The sequence below is a fragment of the Macaca mulatta genome, chromosome 9 (genome assembly GCF_049350105.2).
Source record: "Macaca mulatta isolate MMU2019108-1 chromosome 9, T2T-MMU8v2.0, whole genome shotgun sequence".
NCBI classification, from domain to species: Eukaryota; Metazoa; Chordata; class Mammalia; order Primates; family Cercopithecidae; genus Macaca; species Macaca mulatta.
Window position 1 is genome coordinate 23214480 of NC_133414.1, and position 25706 is coordinate 23240185.

Consider the following 25706-nt stretch of genomic DNA (forward strand, 5'->3'; position numbering starts at 1 on the left):
GTCCTGGACACCCTAGAAAAGAATAAGCCAGTAAAGAAAGGCTATTGAGAAACAGTGGCCAGTGAGCCTAGACAAGGACACTGTGGCATCTTAGGGGCCAGGTGAAGGAAATGTTTCCAGAAAGGGAGGAGTCAACTGTGTAAAATGCTTCTGTGGTAGGGTAAGAAAGAATTGACCAACCGGGCGTGGTGGTGCATACCTGTGATACCAGTTAACTGGGGGGCTGAGGTGGGAGGATCACTGGAGCCCAGGAGGTTGAGGCTGCAGTGAGCTGTAATCATGCCACTGCACCTCAGCCTGGGTGGCAGGAACTGTTTCTTAAAGGTTGTCTAGAGACTTTTTACAGTTTGGGTGTGATAAAAGTAAAAACCTCGTAAATGGTTCAAAAGAAAATGGGAGGGAGAGGAAGTAAAGATAGCATATGGGCACCTTAAGACATGTCACTTTGGAAAGCAGAGGAAAGGGAAGAAGGAGGCGGTTGTGGTAGTACCACGGGGCAGTTTTGACTCATTTTGAATGTGACAGCATGTGTGTATGCTGATGGGACATTTCTGGCATAGGAGAGAAGAAAGGTGCTAGCAGAGGAGGAGATGAGAACAGTATTTCACTGCACCAGCAGGGCAGGCAGAACAACTGGAGGTGGGTTTTATGTGGAGGGTTGAAGCAATCCCACTTTCAATGCTTCTGATTTTCTTAATTAGAAGTAAAGGGAGGGGCCGGGCGCGGTGGCTCAAGCCTGTAATCCCAGCACTTTGGGAGGCTGAGGCGGGCGGATCACGAGGTCAGGAGATCGAGACCATCCTGGCTAACATGGTGAAACCCCGTCTCTACTAAAATAAATACAAAAAACTAGCCGGGTGAGGTGGCGGGTGCCTAGTCTCAGCTACTCGGGAGGCTGAGGCAGGAGAATGGTGTAAACCTGGGAGGCGGAGCTTGCAGTGAGCTGAGATCCGGCCACTGCACTCCAGCCTGGGCGACAGAGCCAGACTCCGTCTCAAAAAAAAAAAAAAAAGAAGTAAAGGGAGGGAGATGGGTGTTAACGGTTAGATGAGAGGGGAGATGGGAAATAGAGAACTTGGAGAAGGGGAGAAAGTATGGACCGAGACCCAAGTGGGGTTGTGGCTCAGGTGCAGGGCAGGCCTGGCCCTGTGGACAGTCATGGGGCTTCCTCCAGACCCATTTCCCGAGCACTCTTCATGTAGTTGGGCTGCTTGGAGAATGATTTTCAGTCTGTTTTTAGAGGGGTGTTAAAGGCACACTGCATATGAGTGTATATAAATTCTTAATTGCTGGCCGGGCATGGTGGCTCATGCATGTAATCCCAGCACTTTGGGAGGCCGAGGCGGGCAGATCACAAGGTCAGGAGTTCGAGACCAGCCTGACCAACATGGTGAAACCCCGTCTCTACTAAAAATACAATTTTTTTTTTTTTTTTTTTTTTTTTTTTTTGAGACGGAGTCTCGCTGTGTCGCCCAGGCTGGAGTGCAGTGGCCGGATCTCAGCTCACTGCAAGCTCTGCCTCCCGGGTTTTTACGCCATTCTCCTGCCTCAGCCTCCCGAGTAGCCGGGACTACAGGCGCCCGCCACCTCGCCCGGCTAGTTTTTTGTATTTTTTAGTAGAGACGGGGTTTCACCGTGTTAGCCAGGATGGTCTCGAACTCCTGACCTCGTGATCCGCCCGTCTCGGCCTCCCAAAGTGCTGGGATTACAGGCTTGAGCCACCGCGCCCGGCCAAAATACAAAAATTAGCTGAGTATGGTAGCGTGTCCCTATAATCTCAGCTACTCAGGAGGCCGAGGCAGGAGAATTGCTTGAACCCGGAAGGTAGAGGTTGCAGTGAGCCGAGATCACACCACTGCACTCCAGCCTGGACGACTAGAACGAGACTCCGTCTCAAAAAAAGAAAAAAAAAAATGCTGACACTAAGATTGGGATCTTGTTTTTCTTATCTGTTGCCTCATCTTAATATGAGTACTAAAACTCCATTTGTTTGGGTGTCTTCCTATTAATCAAGATTTTACTCTAATAATAGCACGTGTAGATGTCTCATTTCCAGAACTTGGTTAAGGAATTTTCAGCACAAATTATTGCTTGGAGACCATGAGGACTAAAGGACTGTACTTTTTCCTTCATCCGCCAGTGTTGTGGGCTAAAGTTTGTTCATTTACAGGGATCAAACGATGTAGGTGAGAATTTGTTGGAAGCCTCCGCACAGCTTCCGCCCGACACTCTTGCTTGACCCTGCTTTCCCCAGATGACCTGCATGGTGCTAAATCCAGTGGTCAGTTCTCATTCTTCATCTTATGTGACCTGGCAACAGCATTTGACAGAGTTGATCACTTTTCCTCCTCCTTGAAACATTTCCTCCCCTCAGCTTCCAGGATACCACATCATCTTGGTGTCTTCCTATAACTGGTCATTCCTCTTTAGCATCCTTTCTTGGTCCTCTTCTTCACCCTCTTGAGTGCGCCCAAGGTGGAATTCAGTGATCTCCTATCGCTGTCCTTAAATAGCATCTCTGTGCTGATTTACATCTCCAGCCAGACCTCTCTGTGGAGCTTCAAGCTCCTGTAATCCATCTGCTCACTCAGTAGCTCCACTGGTTTTTTTTGTTTTGTTTTGTTTTTTTTGAGACAGAGTCTCGCTCTGTCGCCCAGGCTGGAGTGCAGTGGTGCGATCTCGGCTCACCGCAAGCTCCGCCTCCCGGGTTCACGCCATTCTCCTGCCTCAGCCCTCCTGAGTAGCTGGGACTACAGGCGCCCAGCTAATTTTTTTGTATTTTACTAAGAGATGGGGTTTCACCATGTTAGCCAGGATGGTCTCGATCTCCTGACCTCGTGATCCGCCCGCCTCAGCCTCCCAAAGTGCTGGGATTATAGGCGTGAGCCACCACGCCGGGCCTCCACTGGCATATCTTAAAAGACATTTCTAACATGACGTGTCCAAAACCAAACAGCTGATCTTCCTGCACAACCCTGCCCCACCCATCGTTTTCCTCACGTCAGCTGATGGCAGCTCCATCCTCACTCTGACACCCCACATTGACTCCATCCTGAAATCAGACTCTGCCACTTCTCAAAACCTTCCCATTTTACTATGAATACAAGCCAGGCTGGCCATGCCTTGCCACTGCAAGCTCTGCGTTCTTCTCACTTCCTCCTGGCTCCCTCCACCCTCCCCAGGTCCTTGCTGCTACTGGATCCTGCTGGACCTGCCCCTCTGGAGGCCCTTGGCACTGCCTGGAAATCCTCGTCCACCCCCATATCCACCCAGCTAATTCCCTCATCTCCAAATCTTCATCCAGATGTTAACTTCGCAATGAAAACTGCCCTGGCTAATCTGCTTAAAATTACAACCTGACCATTAAACCCTACTCCCTCCAGACTTTCTCAATCACAATTCTGTTTCCCTTGACGCAGAGCAGTAATCACATTTGAACGTTTTCATTTATTTGCCTTTCCCTGCTCAATGTGTTTCAAGCACCAAAAGCAGTGCCTGGCACCTAGTAAGCGCTCAGGAAATCTATAAATATATGCTGCATGAAGTATATGCTTGCTGTAAAGAGTGGTCTGTAACTGTGTCAAGAAAGCACCCTAATGACAGGCAGGAACGGGAACTTTAAAGTTGTTTTAAGTTTGGAAAGGGTTTGACCACGCATGATGCATTCAAATGTCCACCTTGATTTCTCTAAGCTGCTGCATTCCCTCATTGATCATCACGGATAACCTAATAGAAGTTTCCTATGTGTGTCCTGTTTTAAAAATAAGCTGTTCACTGAAGATATTGACATTTTATAGCAGATAGTTATTATCTAGTACAGCATATTTTCCTAGATGAGATACTTGTTTTCTTTCTTAGCAAATATATTAAAGGAAAGAAAACAAAAGGCAGATTCATCTGATTGCTGAATTCTGTGCTTGGGAACTCACTTTCTCTCACGTTTTTCCCTAAGGAACAACATCAAGCCTTTTTGTATCAGTTAATGCAACATCACCACCAGCAGCACCACCAGCCTGAACTTCAGCAGCTGCAGATCCCTGGACCAACACAAATACCCATCAACAACCTTCTTGCAGGTACACAGGCACCCCCACTTCACACAGCTACCGCCAACCCATTTCTCACAATCCATGGAGATAATGCAAGTCAGAAAGTAGCAGTAAGTATGTTTTCCTTACTACATCTAATGAAACAAGAACTGTATTGAATAATCAGAGATGATCATTTTCCAGCCTAATTCTGTTCCCCTGATCATTTCTTCTTAAAACCCGTTGCTTTTAGCAGATGGATATTATAGGCAAAGGATCTAAGCCAATTTATACATCCCCTAAGTGTATCAGTTTGAATTTGCACATTAGGTTTGAAGGCTGTTTTATAATTCAGCAATTTTCAAGATGACAGTATATTTTAGTTAGCAAGTCATATGGGACAATCAAATCAAAAGACAATGGTTGGCGCTTTCTGAGAAGCTTTGTTTAGTTATAGAACCAGTCTATGTAACTTGAAAATATTTTTATTTTACTCTAAAGTGCTTTTTACTGATTAAGTATATTTATTACCAAGATTAATACATACATTTTAGGGCACACAATCCAATTATTTTACCAGATTACTTTAGAGAAAGTAAATCAGTCACATCTATAATGGAATTCAAATTTTTAGTTATTTTCATGTAAGTGATGGCGTCTTACCCTTTCAATGTGAAAGTTAAATTAAAAATGGATGCAGGAACAGTATTCTACACATACAGGAGAACCCATTTTAAGGCCGTTTCTTTCTATTAATTCTCCCCTTCAGTTAGATCTACTTTACTGGAGTATAAATGTTTCCCCTAAATTCCAGTTCAGGGCAGAACCCTGTTAGAGGAAGGCTATGGGGATGTAGAATGGAGACTGGACATCAGGAAAAGGAAGAAGGGAGAGACTGAGGTGGGAGACTTGGCAAATGAGTGTTCAAAGTTGCAGTGTTTGCCGTTTCCCGTTACTTTGAAAATTTTGTTTACTGTGCTTTTAGTCTTCAGAAACTTTAGTTTGTACTTAGTAATGAGAATTATTCAAAATAGAGGATTGTTTTTCATGAACTCTTCAATGCTTTCTGTTTGCCCTCTTGTCTCGCCAACTTCCTGTCATCACACACGGCGTTTACCTCTTCAGTGTTCTGCTGACATGGGCAATTTTTTTTTTTTTTTTTTTTTTTTGAGACAGAGTCTCACGCTGTTGCCCAGGCTGGAGTGCAGTGGCGCAATCTCGGCTCACTGCAAGCTCTGCCTCCCGGGTTCACGCCATTCTCCTGCCTCAGCCTCCTGAGTAGCTGGGACTACAGGCGCCCGCCACCGCGCCTGGCTAATTTTTTGTATTTTTAGTAGAGACGGGGTTTCACTGTAGTCTCGATCTCCTGACCTTGTGATCCGCCCGCCTCGGCCTCCCAAAGTGCTGGGATTACAGGCTTGAGCCACCGCGCCCGGCCTACATGGGCAATTTTCAGTGATTCTGTATTGAGTTCTTTGGTAGCATTTTTTCCCCCTGTGTTTCACAAGTTTTTTTCTTGTGTTAAGAAATGCACTAATTACAAACTTTTCCTAGGTTATACAATATGAAATGTATTTAATGGAAAATCACAGTAATTTAATGAGATAATAGAGGAACACAGTGCTGGGAGGTGCTGTTTGCTCAGTACCCTGCTATGTGCTGGGGTCCTTGCTAGATACCGTGACATCTGATTTCAGTCTTTAAAGTAATAATAGGCTGTAACTCCATTTTTTATAGATTAGTAAAAGGAAATGCAAAGAAAGCCCAAGGACAAATAGCAAATGTGGAATCACAGCCCATGACTTTCTTGGCCCATAAAAATTTTGTTCTCTACAGTACCATGTTACTTTTGTGGAAAAGTTGATTTTGGAAGATGAATTCTGCATTCATTCTTTAGAAGTTCTGTCCCTCAGATGGGCCCACCTCTTTGGTCTTTTTATACTGTTGAATTTAATGTTTTTGAAGTATTTACTAGTAAATTCATGTCTATATATTATGTTGCAAGTAGCCTTGCCAACTTAAAAGAAAAAAGGGAATAACTTTCTATACCACATTTTATCTCAGTTTCAAATTGGGAGGATATTATCAAAAGTTGATTTAGCTAACGCATCTGCTCTTTTGTTTAACTGCAGAGACTTAGTGATAAAACCGGGCCTGTAGCTCAAGAGAAAAGTTGACACCTGAGAAACATCTAGAAATTGCCTGTCCTGCTGTTCTAGCACTTCATCTGGCTGCCTTTGCAGTCCTTTTACTACAGCTATGAAGAAACGCAACAAGAAACTTAATGCACAACAAAGGATTAATTGCCGCAAGGACATTCTTGTAAGGCTTTGATTAGTTTTCTTGTTGCTTTGTTGCACTGAAATGGAATTCCCATGCCCCTACCCCTTACCCCAATTTTTTGAACATGGAAAGAAAATTTAATACGTTTTTAAAGTGATATAATTTACATGCAATATGTTTATCAACTCAAGAATATAGTTGGTACACAACTAGGTTTATAAATTGGAGATACGAATAGCAAAACTAAATACTTGTTCCATTTACAAACTACTTGATTTTATTGTACAAGTTGAAATACGCTCTTTTGTTTGGGTTACAGTATGCTTGCTCTAAGTCAAATTCCAAGGAACTAATTTCTTCTGGAGTTCCATTGATTCAATATTACAAATATATAGCGCATCACCTGGGACTTGGCAATCTTTGTTAAAAAATATTTCCTTTCTAATGGGATTTAGCCAGTTTTGGTAATCAAGTTAGGATGGTAATGTCTGCATCTGCTAACGGTAATTTTCTTTTGAGAATTGCTTTCTTTAGTGTTAAGAGCTACTCATATTTTAAAGAAACCTTGAGTTAACTGAGTTCTGAGGCTGCTGGGGGAACCAGATCAATTCAAAGCGAAATACTTCTTTCAGAAAGGGGCCACTCTGGAAAGTGCTGGTGGGGTTTGCCCTTGATCAAGTGCCTCCATTGTGCTGCAAGGGCTCTAGACAGCAGGGTGGGACAGTCAGTCCTCCGAGCAGCAGGAATCATCCCTTCACACCTGCAGCCTTCCCATGCTTCCGCCTTTATTCAGAACTTTCTGTGCCACTGTAGATAGCTCAGGCAAAACTATTACCTGGGTATTTATCCACTAATGAGTCACAAGAAAAGGAGTGGATTTGGTAAGAATAGAGAGTTGTTTTATTTTAACCACTTCCCATTACTGACCATTAAAACAAAAGCTCACCACTAGAGTTCCTGAAAACAGGGGAAACCTGTATGACAGCCCTTCCACTTTGGGGAGCCACACTTTTGATGTGACAGTACCGCAGAGTGATCCACCATGGGGGATGTAATCACCAAACTGTTCTTTGGTGTGTGAATTATTAGTGGAAAAGACCCAGCTGTAATTAGACCTCCACTGTGTACTTAGCTGGAAGAACATGTTAATTCTGCAATATGTCTCTTGGTTAAACATTGCACAGTTCTTACCTCATTTCTGTAAATAAAGTTTTGTGAATCTGTTTTGTATTGTGAAAAATTCATAAGATAACATTGATATTTTGATTTGTAATATTTCTAATTGGTAGATTTAATTGAAAAGTAAAATTAATTTATTTTTATATGTTCAGGGGAATTTTAAAGTCAAGTATTTTGTAGATAATTTAAAAAATCAGTGTGGTTTATTTTACTTATTTAACCCACTGGTTGTTATTCTGTAACAGTTTGTATAAATGGTAAATTTTGAATGTGTTGTTATTTTACCTAGATGTAAAATTCCACATGTATTAAAGTGTACAAAGTTTTGTTAATAAAATTTAATAATGTTTATAACTCCGTGCCATTCTTATTTGGAGAGGATGGAGGGGGTACATCCATGCTGCTTCCTCAGGGAGTCTTGGCCTGTGTTTTGTGTTTGGAGCACTGGTATATTGCCCCGGAGTTAATGGAAACTCTCATGAGCAAATGCTATACGATGTGCAAGGCATTCTGTAAAGCAGTGTGCAGTACAAACCCACCTCGAGCTCAGAGATCTTGGATCATCCTCAGATGAGAGGGAGAGTGAAGAGGGAAATAGCCTCGGTGGAGATAAAAGGAAAACAAAGTCCAGATAAGATAATTAATTAGAGCCCGTTGATAAAGCAGTACTCACACTTGGTAGAGATTCGATTCCTGTTACTTACACAGTTAGCTTTAACTAGAGGCATTCCATGAAAGAGAAGCCCAATCTATTTAGTGGGCTTGGTAAGCATCAGAATCACCTGTGGTGCTTTTCAAAAATATAAATGCTCAGACTTTATCCCAGACTTAATTGAATCCAAACATACTGATCTGTGTCAAGTGCTCCTGGTAATTAAGAGGCAAATGAACAAGAAAAACTGGTCCTAGGCTATAAACTTTATTAAGGAGCAAGTTTTGGGTTCTTGGAGATTTTTTTTTTATGCACATGAAAAAATTACGATTCTAGAAATTCATCTGTCTCCCAAGGTGAAGGATTACCTTCCCTCTAGAGTGACAGGTGACTCATCCATCAATTCCTGCGAGTTTAGTTTCTTAACACGTGTCCTTTGCCTTAGCTGCGTGTTTGTAAGCGTCCACTTCTGTAGCTTTCTGGCTTCCTGGAGGCTCCAGGACATCGACCTCGTCATCCTGCATTGCTGCCCTGCAAGGCCCTGGCAGCTGCTGGTTCGCATGTGCGCCTTGTGTCCTGGGAAGGGCTCTGAAGAGCTACTGCCCTGCTGGTGGCCCTGAGCCCTGAAGAAGGTCGACACTGACTGGTTGCCATCTGCACTTCTGTGCTTTAGTCCTGTGGTTGTGCAGTCCACGTTGTGGGTCAAGATCAAGCACTGGGCCAAGACAGAAAAGCCAAGTCGTTGTCTTATGCTGTCTACCAAGCAGAAGGGAAAGATGATCCCATAATCCTCCCAATAGGCGGGAGAGACCCTTGGAATTTGCAAGGGAGGTACCACCTTACAATGAAATGTAATTTTGCTTTCATAAGTGGATTATGTACTTAGGTTTTAAAAGAGATGGTCTCACTCTGTCGCTGGGCTGGAGTGCAGTGGCAAGATCATAGCTCACTGCAGCCTCAAACTCCTGGGCTCAAGCAATCCTCCTGCCTCAGCCTCCTGAGTAGCTGGCACTACAGTTACGAGCCAACGTGCCTGGCTCTCTGGGTCATGTCCTTCCAAGTAGAAATCTCAGACAAATACTGTTCATCTTAGTTTTACTTGTTGAAAATAAAACATCAATGATACCATCTTTTCATATAAACTAGGCTTTTCAGAATGAAATAGGGGTGAACTTTTATAATTTGGAAGTCATTTTTTAAATAATTTGTTAAAATGCATGTCAATTGTTTTTCCATTCCCCAATTTGTTATTTGCAACAAAAGAAATGTCCTTTAAGCACCACTTACTAATTTTTGCAATTCAGTAAAAATTTATGTAAAAATGTAAGTTTCGTTTGACTGTGACTTAGGTCACAGTTCAAGTTTGGCAGGTCTTTCTTAAGGGACAGATTCCCCATTGAGGTAAACAAACAGGGGCACACATGTCCCTTCTAGCTGTCTGACATATCTCAGCCTCAGATCCCTGGCTGCATCAAGGTCTGGAGGTCCACAGTCACATGTGGAGTAGACAAAGTGCCCATTTTCCAAGTGTGTGATCCACATCCACCTCAGGGCACTGGTGACACTTTTAGGTGTTAGCATTAACCTATTTAAGTAATAAAAATTAGCATGACCACTTTTTAAAAAATTCGAAACCAGAAAAAAAAAAAAGTCCTGTCACTTTTTTTTTTTGAGACTGAGTCTCACTGTCACACTGGCTAGAGTGCAATGACACAATCTCAGCTCCTGTGACCTCCACTTTCCGGGTTTAAGCAATTCGCCTGCCTCAGCCTCCCAAGTAACTGGGATTACAGGCAACCACCACGCCTGGGTAATTTTTGTATTTTTAGTAGAGATGGGGTTTCACCATGTTGGCCAGGCTGGTCTTGAACTCCTGACCTCAGGTGATCCGCCTGCCTTGGCCTCCCAAAGTGCTGGGATTACAGGTGTGACCTACTGTGCCCGGCCTTTCACTTTTTATAAAATATGATACATCTGTAATTTTAATATTTTCTTTTCCTACATGGTTGAGTGTTCAAAGTTACGGCCTGCTTTTGTCACTTAAATAAAAAGTGACAGGAAAGATCTTAGAAATCAAATTTTGTGTTTTTTAAATTAGTCATTTTCTGGGCCAGATGGGCAGTTTCCCACTGGCATGGTTGTCGCAGCATGAGCTCTAAATGTTGTTCCCTTGTCTTTTAGGGGAAGGGGGTCTCAGGGGATTGGAGTAGCGGCAGCATAAAGGGCAGGGTTGGGAAGGACCAGCGCTAGTCACAAGGGATCAGGTGGGCACAGGAAATGAGGCTGGAAGGCGGCTGTGGGTTTGCAAGAAAGATGATTGGTGCTGTGCTGGAGTGTGGTTTCTGTAGTTCTGTGGCCACAAAAGATTGTAAATGCACATTAAGCCAGCAAGCAGCGTGTGGATAGGGCAGTGAGGCACCCTCTCTACAAAACAAAGTTAGCCAGGCATGGGGTATACACCTGTAGTCTGAGCTATTCAGGAGGCCTAGGTGGGAGGATCATGTAAGTCCAGGAGGTCACGGTGGCAGTGATCATGCCACCACACTCCAGCCAGGGTGACAGAGACCTCATCTCTTAAAGGGGCGGGGCGGGGGCTGCTAGCAACTGGTTGGGCACGATTACTCACACCTGTAATCCCAGCACTTTGGGAGGCTGAGGTGTGTGGATCACCTGAGGTCGGGAGTTCGAGGCCAATATCAAGACACCCCGTCTCGACTAAAAATACAAAATCAGGCATGGTGGCACATGCCTGTACTCCCAGCTACTTGGGAGGCTGAGGCAGGAGAATCACTTGAACCCGGGAAGTGGAAGCTGTGGTGAGCTGAGATTGTGCCATTGCTCTCCCGCCTAGGCAACAACAGCAAAACTTCATCTCGAATAAAAAAAGGTAGGGGGATTGGCTAGCAGCAAGGTGCAGAGTGGGTAAATTCAGGGGAAAGGCAGAAGGGAGAAGGTGGATACTAGGAGACAAGTGCGTTATTTCTAGATCTGGGTCCAAATATTCTAGATGAACTCACTGCCTCTTCTCTGGCCTGCTTTTTGTTGGAAGCTCCCAAATTCCATGAGGTTGAATTTTCAGGTTTTGTTCACAACTCTTGGTACATCTGGTTTACTTCAGGTACAACCAGAGCTAGGCCTTTGGTTGGTGAGAACTCCAGCGCCCCACCCTCCAGGTGAGCCATCAGTGTGGTCGCCACCCTTGTCTACTTTCAGATGGCAGAGACATGTCCTTTGAGTGTGGGCAGTTGGCAGCGGGTGTTGCCATGGGTGCTGACCCAGACGTCATGTCAAGCCCTTCACCCGCCTTACCTCACACCTCCACTTCACACAACCCTGTGAGGGCTGTTTTGTTTCCCCCATTTTGCAAATTAGGAAGTTGAGGCTTAGGAGGGTACAGAGTCACATAGCTGCCAAAATGTGAATTGGTGCAATTAAGAACAAGAATGATCTGAGGCAGGTAAAGTGGCAGCGCCCCATGATGCTCTTAGAGCCCCTCCCGACTCTGAGTTCACTAAGGAGTGGTGGAGGCTGGGACACCTCTTCAAGACTGAGGCCTCTCAGGGTGTGGGCTCGGCTCATCCATCCAGTGCTGGCTCCCAGCACAATTCCACCCCTTGCTGTGTACCCCAGCAAAACCCAGCCATGCTGTTCTCGAACATGCCATGTCCCTGATACCCCTATGCCTTTCCCAGGCATCACTGGTAACTAGAATCATAAAGGCCTGGACATGGCTATGGCCGGAGTTTGAGCTGTCCCTAGCTCTGCATTCATTTGTAGTCTTTCCAAGGGGTGTGGGGGTGTGAGAGCCTTAGCCTGGCTGCAGACTGGAAAGGAACTAGGGAAGAAACCAGAGACCCCTCGGTGGACCTGTGAATTGAACTGGTTTGGAGAATTCAGGTGAGATGATGTGAGAGGACTGGAGAACAGAGACAAGTTGGAATCCCCTCCCCCCCGCAAAAAAAAAAAAAAGCTGGGGATGTTTCAACCCCCCTGGAGGCTTTCAGGGCAAAGGAATTCACCTTTTCTAAGGCCCTAGCTCCAGAAAAGCTGCTTTCTCAACTCCGTGGGAGGGACTCGTACCCTCCAGCTGACTGGAGAGGAGACCACACCGGCCGTTTGCCATACCTCTGCTCTGGCTCTTTTGGACATCAAGGAAGCACCATAGCTCCCTGGATAGAGTGGAGGATTCTGCCAGGTATGCCAGGGGAGGATTAGAGCAAAGGGCGCTGGAACCATAAAGTTGGCCCTCACCAGACCCCTAACAGAGGGGGGCAGTTGAAGTCAATGGGATGGAGAAGGGCGAGGACAAGGAAGAAGACTGCAGACTTTGGGGACACCAAGACTACCAAAGCAAAAGATCAAACATCTGGAGAGGAATCTGAGGAGGAGCCAGGGGAACTCTTGGTTTGATTTATATCCATTTCACTCCAGAATGTGAAGCTGCAAAAAGCTGGAAGATGTCACACACCGCCTTCAGGATTAAAGGGGTAAGGTCAAGCCTGAAATCACCTTTTGGACGTGGTACTCAGGTATGTGGTGACATGAACAGGAGCAGCTTTGGCGGTAGGAAGAGGGGCTAATAGGTAGGAGACAGTGTCTAAGGCTCCCAACGCGTGCCCTTAAATACTTGATTGTACACTGAGGTGGTATCAAGCCAGTGTCAGTTCAGCTTGCTTTAACAAAGTGCCATAATCGGGCTGGGTGTGGAGGCTCAAGTCTGTAATCCCAGGACTTTGGGAGGCCAAGGCAGGAGGCTCACTTGAGGTCAGGAGTTTGAGGCTGCAGCTATGATCACTCCATTGCACCCCAGCCTGGGTAAGACCAGGACCCGGTCTCGATGAAATAATTTAATAAATGCTGTAGTCTGGGTGACTTACATACAACAAATGTATTTCTCCAAGTCAGTGAGGCTCTGTTCCAGAGGCAGAAGGCTGACTCACAGGGAAGGGGGCAACTCTGCTCTCTGGCCTCCCATTAGTGGGGGCTCCACCCTCTTGACCTAATCACCTCCAAAGGCCCCACCTCCTGATCCCATCTCCTTCAAGGTTTGGGTTTGGACACATGACCTTGGTGAGGGGAGACACATTCAGTCCACTGCAACCAATGAAAAAGAAGTTACCTCATGGTTTGCAGCAAACTCAACAGCGTTATCTTCATTTTGCTAGCACCTTCCAAAGTTTAAAATTAAAGCATGACATTTCACTTTGTGCCGATCAGGTTTGTTTTCCTTCAAACACTGATGGTTGCATCTGGGGGTTTCTCACTTGGCTCCCGTAACAAGCAGATGGATGAATTAGGGGATTCCATCTTGGCAGCGCCGCCACCTTGCTGGTTCCCCGGGGCTCTTCCAGAGCAGGTAAGGTCAGGTGCTCTCTGCAGCTAAGTTGCCCGCGTACATTGGAATTGTTGAACAAAACAGGGTCCCATTTGCTTTGCAAGCTCTTGGCCTCATGCAGTGGTTCTTCCTGGCTGGCCAGTAGAATCACCTGGACATCAGCACCTTCATGCAGGGATTCTCTACCCAGGACCCATTATTTCCCCGCCCCACGAAACAGGGTCTCACTCTGTCAGCCAGGCTAGATGGCAGTGGTGCGATCATAGCTCTGTGCAACCTCAAACTCCTGGGCTCCAGTGATCCTCCCACCCCAGTCTCCTAAGCAGCTGGGGCTACAGGCATGTGCCACCGCATTTGGCTTTTTTTTTTGTAGAGACAGGGTTCATGTTGCCCAGGCTGCTCTCAACCAATCCTGCCTTGGCCTCCCAAAGCGCTGATCACAGGTGTGAGCCACTGCACTGGGCCCACATCCAATTTTTAAATTCTAGTTTTTAACAGAACAGGACAGACATAATTGTATCCAAACAGCAAATTTCCAATAGTGATTTTTTAAGCCAAGCCTCTGAAGGGAAAACAGTTGAGGTCAAATATGTCAAGACATCTACTGTTTAACTGCAGTGATATCTAACTTTGTGAAACCAAGATTGGAACCAAAATGACAGTATAAGCAATGAGACATTTTATCTTACATTTTACAAGATATTTCTTTTTGAGTAATAACAAAAGCAAACATGACCAACATGGCTCATTTTCCTTTATGACTTAGGCCACAGTAAATCACATGGCGACCCTACTGTTACCCCCAAATCTGTCGATTTCATTTTGTAAACGGTATACTGTATGACCCACAGATGACCCAGGGACACTCTTGGTTTGGGACCGTTCCTGACAAGGCTGTGAGGGCAAGAGGCCACCCTGGCCTGGCTCCCACTCCGCGTCTCAGACTCGGGCCTGGCCTGGAGTGTGGTTACAAAGGGAGTCCCCAGACCCGAGAGAAACACCATTCATGTTTCAGCCCAGTATTTGGAAGTCGGATTTGTTTTAGAAAATACCAACACGGTTTCACCAAATGACTAACCTTGTCCAGTTGCAGTCACGCAGGCCCCCACACCAAAGTCTCACCTCTCCTCAGCCTGCAGAGCCAACTCCTGGTCTTAAAGGCCTGAGCTCAGGTGCTGGTACGTGGCTAGGGGCGGCAGACCTGCAGCGCAGGTGCCGGTGCACGTAGTTGTAGGAGATCCTGCCAGGCTGGGTCCTGACTCAGGTGTCTCTGGGGCTCAGCCATTCTCTGAGGCAGGTGGGTCTTCACGAGGGCTGGGGCAGGACCAGGACTCACCTCTACCCTGGGGCGTTCTAAACCAAAGCAAGACAATGGACATCTCTGAGCTGTCCTTCCTCTCTGGGGAGTTCAGCGCCCCTCTGAAAATCTGCAGGCATTTGGGATTGGCCACTTGTTAGCAATGCCCCATAAGACAGGAAGGCCACATCCTGTAGCGCCTAGGCTGGGTGTCCTGGGCCCCAGGGAACACATGGCCTCCCTGTATGCACAGAACATGATTTAAACCATGCCATTTAAACTGTAGGAACAAGCCTAACTGCCAAAATGAACAACAACAAATACCCTAGAAAATGAAGTTGGGATGAAATACTTGATAGAGCTTTAGTTCTCTACTTGGAGAGGAGTTTGGGGGAGTGTGACTGGCATATATCAAGAAGCAGCCCTGCAGCAGGAGGCATTTTTTAAAGTGTCTGAAGACATTGACAGTGGAAAGCTTATTACGGTCTTATTCTAAAACTGCGAAGGGAATTTGAGAACACTCCAGTGGAAGACTAAACCCACAGTCTGCAACTCAGGGTGTTTGCCAAGCACGTGCGGACCAATTGAAGACAAACTCCCAGGCAGTTCCCAAAGCAAATTCTGCAGATGAATCGGATAATTTGGTGAAAATCTAAGTAAGCTGGTCCACTGATGAAAAAAACCTCCTTCCCACCCCAACTTTTCCTAATAGGGCATTCTAAGGCCGTGCACGGGGAGCTCTTGCACACCTGGGGAAGAACGTGGCTTGGCTGCACATCCCAAACATTCCTGACCCCCTGTGGGGGGCGGGCGCAGAACCCCCATTAGGGGTAAATAAGACAGGTGAGTGTGCTTTGAAGAGTGGCGCGATAAACAGTTTGAGGAAATGGTAACGCTGACATTTCTGCCCCAGTGGGGAGAGGAAAATTTAAACCACTAAAGGGTAAGAGACTCGGGTGTCCAGGAAGATGAGGGCAGAGCCCCCGTGCCTGGTGTCATGCCTGGGAGTATCCTGCTGCTCTGCGTTCTGTGGGGCTGAGCGGGGTGGGGGCTGCAGACGGCCTCCCTCCCTCCCTCCCTCCCTCCCTCCCTCCACTCCTCCCCCATCCCCTCCCTTCCCCCCACCGCAGCCCTCAGAACCACAGCCCTCTCCGTGGCCTTGGTCCCTGCTCCTTCCCCATGGTCTTCACCTACGACTCAGACGTGAGTCTTCTGATCGAAACTCTGCCCTTTCCCTAAACTACACCTGAGGAAGAGGAGACCAGGCTGATGTCAGCCCTAGGGAAGAAATGTCCCCACTTAGTGGCAAGGGGAGGAGCACAAGATGGGGGCAGAGCCGAGAGGGGCCCTGAGCGTGAAGGGCTTTCCCAGAGCGGCTCGCTGCCCCTCAGGTATTAGCAACTGCATTCTGTGGACAGGAAACGAGCCCCAGAGAGGGGCTAATATCACTTGCCCAGGCCCTGGTCATCAGCAGTAGACCCGGGACTTTGAGCCCTTTCTGCCTGAGGCCCAGTCTAAGGTTCTCCTGCACACCACACGGGCCCTCCTGGGGCCATGTCAGGAGAAACGTCACCGCACAGGCTGTGAGCCTTTTTGGGTGAGAGGCCCTTGGGGCACCCAGTGAAAGATGTGGACCCTCTCCCCAGAAAAGTACACATCCAAGATGGAATGATTTTGCAGGCCTGTTGCAGGTCCCCCGGAGTGCACAGAGTGACCCAGGCCCCTAGGCCCCGGGCTGGGATTCCCGCCCCCATGGGCAGGAGATGGAAGGAGCTTGGCCCTGCCTCATCAGCCCTGCTGTGGCCATCGCCACGCAGAAGACGATGGTGACAGGAAGCCAGGCTGTCAGAAATAACATTGTTTCTGCCAAGCCAGGCACTGCGTTAGAAAGAGTTCACACAGATTATCTCACTTTATCATCCTAACAACCTAAGCGGCAGCTGCCATTATTCTCTCTTTTCCCAGATGAGGAACTGAGGCACAGTAGTAAAACAACACACCTGATGTCACCCAGCTCCATGGACAGTGGGAGAGCCAGCGTTCTCCACCTCCAACCAGGTCTCACTCCCCGCAACATGAGCAAATGGACATGGCCATGGGGGCGAGAGGTGGGGGGGCTGCCGAGAAGCTGGAGCCGTGGGGTCCCCAGAAGTGGAGGCCTGGAGGCAGCGCTGGGGCCCACTGCACCTCAGGGCAGCCCTGGGCTGTTCTCCGTACCAGCTTCACCCTCAGGAGACTAAGTTATGCCCTGCTGAGGATGTTCACAAGGACGCACTGCAGGCCCCGGAGGCGATCCCCCTGGAGAGGCTCCAGGACTTGGTGGCCGGCGAGCAGCCCAGGACCCTGGGCCCGGGGTGGACTGCGGTTTGCCCTCCCACCCGGGACATTCCAGGTTCACGTTTTCTCAGGTCTCATTTAACAAGGAAAAAATAGCACACACAACATTCATGTCCCACAGACAACTTTTCTTCCCTCAAAAAGGGTAAACCAGCCCGGACCACAGAGCCAGACCCATCTCTACATAAAAACAGAAAAAATTAGCAAGGTGGTGGTGGTACATGGCTGTGGTCCCAGCTACTTGGGAGGCTGAGGCAGGAGGATTGCTTGAGCCTGTTAGTTTGAGGCTGCAGTGAGACATGATTGCGCCACTGCTCTCTAGCCTGGGCAACCAAGCGAGGCTGCTGCTTTAAAAAAAAAAAAAAAAAAAAAAAAAAAAAAAAGGTGTAAACTGAGGAGGAAAGAGTGGTTGGGTTGGTTCTCATGAGCAAGACAGCAAGAACAGAAAAGCAAGCGCAGGCCACCTGTGGGGGCTGGGCGTGGCATGGGGAGGCCTCCTCAGTGGGCAGGGTAGGGTGGCTCAGGAGGACACGGGTCTGGGAGTGGGAGAGGAGAAGGGGCACGGTGGGGCTGTCGCGTGGCTGGTGCATGTGCCACGTCCCCACACGCATTCAGTGCATTCCCTCTCGAGGATCCTCGCTCTCCTGCTGTGACCCGGGGTGGCAGCTGTCATCTGTGTACAGGGCTGTGCTCTGAGAGCTGGGAGCCCACACGAGTCCTTCTGCCCAGCCTCCGGCCCTGGCCTCCCCCACAAAACCCCCCCCCCCCATCCTACTTCAGTTGACTCCTTGGCCCCCAGAGTCCCCCGAGGGGAGACCATGGGCAGTGCCTTTCCTGGCAGGCAGAGACAGGCAGCAGAAAACCACACTAGCACCTCACTCTCTCAAGGTAGCTGGAGAAGATGAGGACAGGGCGAGTTGAGGGCTTCCAGCAACTCAATTTCCTAAAGCACCTCTGAACCCCCAGGGGCCTCTCCCGCAGAAAGCCCAGGAAACTCATAATTGGGCTTTGGGGTATGTGTGAGGAACCCAATTCAGGCTGCTGTAAGTGTAAAGGGTGATTTAATGGCAGAACACTCACAGAGTGTCCTGGGTTGTATAACAGGCCTGAGGCTGGGCTCAGAGATCAGAGAGGCCCCCGGGCCGGCATATGGCCAGGACGATCCTCCCCTCTCCCTGTTCCTCTCCAGGAACCGGCTTCCCTCTCAGATGTGTCACTCACATAGAGCCACTGCGACTGCACAGCAGTCACCTCATGGCCCCCAGCTGGAGGACAGAGTTCTGGGAAAGACTCAGATTCTCGTGACTAGCCTGGTTTTGACTTGTTACAGGAAGAGGACAGTGAGTACTGATGGGGCCAGATGACTGTGCCTGTCCCCTGTCCCCACCGGGCCAGACAGGTACCACTTCCCTATCCCTGCTGGCTGAGGCTGATGGAACTGACTCCCTGACTCAGGCAGTTCTGTGCAAACCAGACTGCGGAGACTGTGGCTGGCACAGGCTGAGCATCCCTAATCCCAAATCCAAGATCTGAAATGCTCTCAAGATCCAAATTTTTGGAGTGCTGATGTGACGCCACCAGTGGAAAATTCCACACCTGATGCCTCTTTCTGATGGTTCAGCAAATAAACTTTGTTTCTTGCACAAAATTATTAAAAATATTGCATAAAATTACCTTCAGGTTGTGTGCATAAAGTGTATGTCAAACATAATGGACGTCTGTAATCCCAACACTTTGGGAGGCCGAGGTGGGAGATCACTTGAACCTGGGAGGCAGAGGTTGCAGTGTACCAAGATTGCACCACTGCACTCCAGCCTGGGCGACACAGCGAGACTCTGTCTCCAAAAACAAACAAACAACAAAGAACGTGGTGTTTACATTCAGGTCCCATCCCTGAGCCAACTTATTATGTATATGTAAATATTCCAAAAATCAGAAAAAAATATGCAAAATCTGAAACTTGTCTCACAATTTTGGAAGAGGGCTACTCAGCCTGCAATGTGCTGTTTTCACTTCTCCGCTGCTCTTTTTGGGATGAGGGAGTTGGGTCTGAAGTGTAAGTTCCCTAAAACATCTGCTTGGAGCCAGGTGTAGGCCTGAGACCTAAGGCAGCCTCTGTCACCTCGTGTCATGGAAAGGGCTGGGGACTTACCTGGTTCCATGTCCTCTGTATGGAAAGAAGCTTGCACTGCAGAGTGGGAACCTCTGTCACCCAAACTATCCTCCAGGAAACTGTACCCTCACTTTACTCCTTAGAGAAAACATCTCTAAGATATCAAATCACGTCCCTTAACTGTGTTCTGGTTATCTTCATGATTTGCACGTTCAGGCAAGCTGCATTCATCACACTATTTCCACGCCCTGAGCAAATGACAGAAGATTTAAAAGGAGTGCTCAGCTGACAGTGACAGTTCAAATACAGCAAGAAAGACTTCGACAGAAAGTAATAGTAGAAAATAGTCAAAATAGTGATTTTTAACTTAGGTACGAAAAAATGGTCCCAATTTCATCATTTCCTGAAAATGGTCCTGCCTGTTGTCTGGAAATTCTCTCAGGTGGGAACACATTTCTGTCAAGCAGCTCAAACTTCGAAAGTATTACCTTATGTCTTTCTTCACCTGGACAGTTTTTTCCCTCGATATATTTAACTAACTAAGAGAACCTCACATTGTTCTTAGCCAACCAGCTGGATACCAACCTGGTTTTCTTTCTCCCCAAGAACTGATCTTTGCTACTCAACCCCCAATAGAGACATGAACTGCTGTGTTCTTTGGTCGTGTTTTAGAGAAACATTGTTTGAATTCTTACACATTAGTTTGTTCACATGTTCCTTCAAAACCATATATTTTTGCCTGATCATTAGAAAGCACTGTTTATTCCCTAAGAAAGTAAACTTTGAAGTGATGAGAAATAAAATAATCTGCAAAATACCCACATCCTTTTTCCCCAGCACAGTATTTGTTTAAATAGTATAGCACAACACTCATCTTTTATTTATTTATTGGTTTTTTTTTACTAAGGCACATGACGTAGAAATATTGAGGTACAAAAATGCAAATTTCTGCAAAAGATTTTTAAGATATTCATTTTGGAAAATGAAGGTGAACATCAACTCCCAGAATATTCAGCTTTTAGCTTGTTTTTTCTTTTGGACCAGTTCAACCAGCAACTTGTACCTAGCGATACAGTCTTCCTGTAGGAAGAAAAAAAGAGAGGTGAAAACAGTCACTTGCACAAGTCAGTGGGGTCCCCGGGGGGCTGGTCTGCTGCCTTCTGCTCATGAAGAGCCTCACGTCCAGTCCCTCTGCCCAGAGTTCCCAGGATGTCCTGGAGTCCAGCCGCTCACAAGGCAGACCTGTCCAGGCAGTGCAAGAAGGGCTCCTGCAAGCCCAGCCCGAAGGGAAGGTGCTTGGCGCGGAGTGAGGGGCTGGGGCAGCCGTTTGTGAGGTGCACTAGCATCATCACTGGTACCATCAGCCTGCTGACTCTCATTTTCATGTTAACATTTCACTCTTTCATCACAACACGCTACTTTAAAGAAATAAAAAACCCTGGGGCCAGGTAGCCACAATAGTCTTCTTCCGTGGGTCTGGCTTTCCTTAGGTGCTGCTGAGTGAGACCTTTCCTGTGGGGCGCCAGACCCCGGGACACTGGAAACACTTGTGCTGAAATACACACTCCTGCTCCTCCCGGCCCCACCTCCATCCCACCCTACAGGCTGCAGGGCCACCCACTTCAGACCTCAGCTGGCCACAGCTGTCACGCCCTGGGCTGGGACTCAGGACCAAAGCAGAGGTGGGTTGATGGTGGGGAGAGGCCTCATTATTTTCATGTTGATTACAGGAACTTTCTAGAATCTCTTCTGTTTCTGTTCCAAAAATACTGACCCCTGAGGTTCTGTAGCTTCTGCTGACTTAGGGTCCAGTGCAAAGTGACTTTATCAGCTGCCTGGGACAGGGAAAGGATGTTTACTCTCCCAGGATTTTAGCTTAGTGGTGTCATGAGAGTCTCTTCTCAGGGTTTTTTCTGCATCCCCAAAGATTACCTGCCTACGGTCTTTAAAGATATCAGTCTTTCCTTAGTATCTATGCTGTCCCTAACCACATAGTGCTGAAACCAGATGTGGCCAGACCCAGCATGTAACCCCGGAAGGACAGTGTGCTCAGAGCTCTGAGCTGAGCTGTGGCAGCCAGGCCCAGGCTCCAGGACAGCAGGCAGCTCAGCCCTGGCTGGCTCTCAAGTCAAGGCTTGAGGGGAACACCTGCAGGCCGACGAAGCCCTGCTCATTGCTGGTTGAAAACTGGAAGGTTTCCAGACCCCCCAGGTATGAGTTTCTGGGTGTTCTATCCTTAGGAATCCAAGCTCCAGCCCCTTCGTTTATAAGCCAGTGTGGACTCATCACACATGGAGACACCTGTGTTCTGACAGATGCTAGAGAAATTCGGGGAGAATAGTTACTTCTGGCAAACCAGTTGGAGAGGCTGGGAGAAGCTGCGCTTCCCAAATAGATCAACTGCTAAGGGTTTATTTTTCTCCCCAGGAACTCTCAACTTTCATCCTTTTAAAGTAGGTGGAGAAAACTAGACCTGTACACTCAGGGACACGCATGGCCATGAGCTAGATTTTCCAACACAGAATTTCAATTACAAAAATAAGAATGTAAATGAGCATCAGTGTGCCCAGAGGCGACTGAAGGAGGCACAGACGGCAGAATAGATCGTGGCTTTTGATTCTGACTGTTCCTGATTCCTCGACTAACAATCTAGCTCCCTGGAAAGAAGCCTCAAGAGACACTGTGGTAGGATCACACCCTGGAACTCTCTGCAGCGCCTCACGGCCAGATCACAGGAAAGAGGCCGCCCAAGCTGGGTGGGTGGGCTCTCCACAGGGCACTCCCGCCCTCTCCTCCCATCTGAGTTTTCATCTGAGAACTATCTCAGATGTATGTGAGCAGGCACTAAGAGCTACAAGCAGGGAGAAAGGCCAACTACAAACGGCCACGGCCGTGGAAGGTAAGCCGAACCCTAGCTGTCGCCTGGCACTGACCACACATGGAGATGGCCTCAGGGCACTGACCACACATGGAGATGGCCTCAGGGCACTGACCACACATGGAGATGGCCTCAGGGCCTCTGGACAGCCACGAGGTGCACCCGCTGAGTCCAAAGTTATTCACATGGCAGAACCAAAGATGATTATGGTAATACTGTCTATACCAGCTATCCCTTTGGTCAAAGATTTGCTACATAGCCAATGGGCCTTGTGATTTATGAACCCTCAGCCTGGTTCAGAGGCGCTTCCCATCCTGACCCTCCCCAGCTGCCGCATTTCACGGTGAGACGGCACCGGCTGAGCCTCCCATGTGCCCTTAAACCCTAGGCCTGAGTGGGCGAGTTCTCCAAAGGGCAGGCAGGTGCTGTAGGTGAAGTTTCTATAATCAGCTACCCTGTGTGATGATGAAACTTAGAATCTTGAGCTCATCTACACACATGAACCACTCAGTGCACAGATTCATATGCTCTAGGGAGAAATATACTGGAAGATAGCTGGGAAAGAAGAGATCATGGGGCAGGTGTCAGTAGATAGGAATGAGGGAAGAAGCCGCAGGCAGACAAGCTGCGGCTCCTCTGGTGGGATTCTAACACCTGTGCAGAGGCCTCTTTCCCTGTCACTCACCTTGCTCTTGGACGGGACACATCTGGCTATTTTGTCCCAGCGGTCAGAGGATCCCTTTGGGTACTGCTGCAATGCCAGTTCCAGAAGTTTCTGTTGATTCTGAGTCCACGGCTCCTCTGCAGCCCGAGCTCTCTCTTTTTTCTGGCTCTCCTCGTCGCTGGACTCATTTGGTTCTGCTACGTCAAAGTCCTTCTGCCGCCTGGCTCTGGGCTTCTCCTCTGGCTCCAGCTTCGCGGTAGTCTCCAGCAGCCTGGCTGGCTTCCGCCTCCGAGGTCGGGCCTCGGTGCCCCCCGTCTCCTGCTCACCAGAGTCTCCCCCCTGCTCCTCCTCCACCACCGCCCCCACCGCGTCCTCTCGCTGGGTGATCATGTCATCAGGCAAGGTGGTGGCACTTTTGATGGGCCTGGAATTCTGAACTGTTGATTTGAGTTCGGAGAGTCTAACCATTCCTAGGAAAGAGGGGTGCGCCACACAGATGTGAAGGGCAAGGTGAATTAAGGAGATGGTGAGAACAGCAGCTGCTGGGCACACAGCAGGCAGCGCACTAGGCATTTTGCATGCATGGTCTAATTTCATTTCCACACTATTCTAGAAAGATAGGGATCATTACCCTAATGTTACAGATGAGAAAAAGAAGACTCAGAAAGCACTAGAGTGGGATCTGAACCCACTTCTTTCTGATTGCAAGCCTTTGTCCCTTTCTCTACTCTGAGGAATAATGGGCATATAAAGAATCAGATTGTGAACAAGAATACAAACATGTCTTTGAGAAGGAATAACCTGCTACTCAGTATAAGAAAGGATTCACTGGCTCCACTGGAAAGACAAAAATCAACTGGTCAAACCTTAAACTGTGCTGCCTCTGGAAGTCAAGTGTATGAGTAAATTATACACTTATAAATAGTAGCTATAACAAGAATTTTTAAACATGGAAAAGAAACATTTTATCAAAACATTTATTAGCTGGGTGTGGTGGTATACACCTGTATTCCTAGCTACTTGGCAGGCTAAGGAGGGAGGACTGCTTGAGCCCAGGAGTTTGAGGCTGCAGTCAGCTATGATCACACCACTGTGCTTCAGTCTGGGCAACAGAGTGAGATCTTGTCTCTAAAAGTAGTAATAATTAATAACAAAAGTTTTAAACCTTTTAATAGGACAGAATAGAATACAGAGCACTGATATCCTCAATACAGTAGGAGTTACAACTCAGTAAGATAAAAGGACAAAGAACACAGCTCACAAAGGAAGAACTACAGTAGCTGACGAGTATTAGAGAACTGAAACAGTGAATTACCACTTTTTAATTATTAAATTGGCAAAGATTAGAAAGTATGACAATACCTAGTGCTGGCAAAATGCAGGGAAATAGGTACATTCGGACACCGGGAGTGGGAGCAGAAACTGGCCCACCTCAGAGCTGTCCAATGAAACATGCTGTGATACGATTATACAAACCACTTGGTGTAGCACTGAGGAATTAAGTTTTTAACTTTATTTAATTTTAATTAATTTAAAATTTAATATAAACAGCTACAAGTGGCAAGTGGCTACCATATTAGACAGCACAGGTCTAGCCTTTTTAAAGAACAATTTGTCAAATGGAGGTGAACCTTAAAATTGTATTTACTTGTGACTCTATAATTTTACTTAGAGGAGGTTCTCCTATGGAAATAATTACAGATGTATATACAAATTTGGCTACAAAGAGGCAATATTTTAGGCCCAGTGCAGTGTGGCTTGCGCCTGTAATTCCAGGACTTTAGGAGGCCAAGGTGAGGTGCATCACTTGAAGCCAGGAGTTCCAGACCAGCTTGGGCAAACATGGCAAAACCCTGTCTCTACTAAAAATACAAAAAATTAGCTGGGTGTGGTGATGCATGGCTGTCATCCCAACTACTTGGTGGCTGAGGCATGAAAATCGCTTGAACCCAGCAGGCAGAGGCTGCAGTGAGCCGAGACTGTGCCACTGCATTCCAGTCTGGGCAACAGAGTCTCACTCTGTCTCAAAACAACAACAAAAAAGGAGGCAATATTTTATTTCCTTTTTTACGGCAATGTTTCCTCTTTTTTATACTAGCTTTTATTTAATAAAAAACAAAATCCCGGCCGTACACGGTGGCTCACGCCTGTAATCCCAACACTTTGGGAGTCCAAGGCGGGGGGATCACCTGAGGTCAGGAGTTCGAGACCAGCCTGGCCAACATGGTGAAACCCTGTCTCTACAAAAATACAAAATTAGCCAGGCATGATGGTGGGTGCCTGTAATCCCAGCTACTCAGGAGGCTGAGGCAGGAGAATCGCTTGAACCAGGGAGGCGAGGTTACAGGGAGCCAAGATGGTGCAATTGCACTCCAGCCTGAGTGACAGAGTGAGACTCCATCTTAAAACAAAAACAAAAACAGAAACAAAAACCTGCATATAATTAAAAAAAAAAAAAAAGTAAAAACTACAAAAAGGAATACAATGAAAAGTGGCTTCCTGGTCTGCTTTCTAAGAGGCAAAAATGAGTTGGGGTGTGAGTGTGTGAACGTCTAGATATAGAATGAGTCTTGCACACCCTGTGTAGCTGTATTTGCCTTCTCCTTTCTTATGTTAATGGCAACAAACTCCCTGGAGGTTATTCTGTATTAGCTCACTAAAGTTCCAGGTCCTAGTCTTTTGTTACTACAAATGAGTTGCATTTCATAATCATTATCTCCTCCATATTTTTTATTATGTACTCCATCAATAAAACCTCTTTGAAAATGCAATTATTATTTTTTTAATTTTTATTTTTTGAGATGGAGTCTCGCTCTTTCACCAGGCTGGAGTGAAGTGGTGTAATTTTGGTTCCCTGCAACCTCTGCCTCCTGGGTTCAAGTGATTCTCCTGCCTCATCCTCTAGAGTAGCTGGGACTACGGGTGTCAGCCTCTCAAGTA

The 25706-nt window shown here is 47.2% G+C and overlaps 2 protein-coding genes across 51 annotated transcripts in view; one reads left to right on the plus strand and one right to left on the minus strand.

Annotated features, from left to right (window-relative positions):
- LOC709083 (protein AF-10) overlaps positions 1 to 7844 on the plus strand; it is a 218583-nt gene extending 210739 nt beyond the window's left edge. For 31 of the 50 annotated variants that reach the window (XR_013397955.1, XR_013397958.1, XR_013397953.1 and 28 more), the window contains 2 exons: positions 3953 to 4159; positions 6161 to 7844. Coding sequence is in view for 42 of the 50 variants with exons in the window: in XM_015146586.3 (XP_015002072.1) it covers positions 3953 to 4159; positions 6161 to 6205 (252 nt within the window). In the remaining 8 variants the exon portion in view is untranslated. Of the gene's footprint in view, positions 1 to 2170; positions 2282 to 3952; positions 4160 to 6160 lie in introns of all 50 variants that reach the window. The other 19 variants (XR_013397954.1, XM_015146594.3, XM_077945934.1 and 16 more) reach the window with 4 other exon arrangements.
- Positions 7845 to 20088: 12244 nt separating this feature from the next.
- DNAJC1 (DnaJ heat shock protein family (Hsp40) member C1) overlaps positions 20089 to 25706 on the minus strand; it is a 240445-nt gene continuing 234827 nt past the window's right edge. The window contains 2 exon segments of the mRNA NM_001261677.1: positions 20089 to 20304; positions 22788 to 23236. Of these exon segments, the coding sequence (NP_001248606.1) occupies positions 20236 to 20304; positions 22788 to 23236 (518 nt within the window). The 3' untranslated portion in view covers positions 20089 to 20235.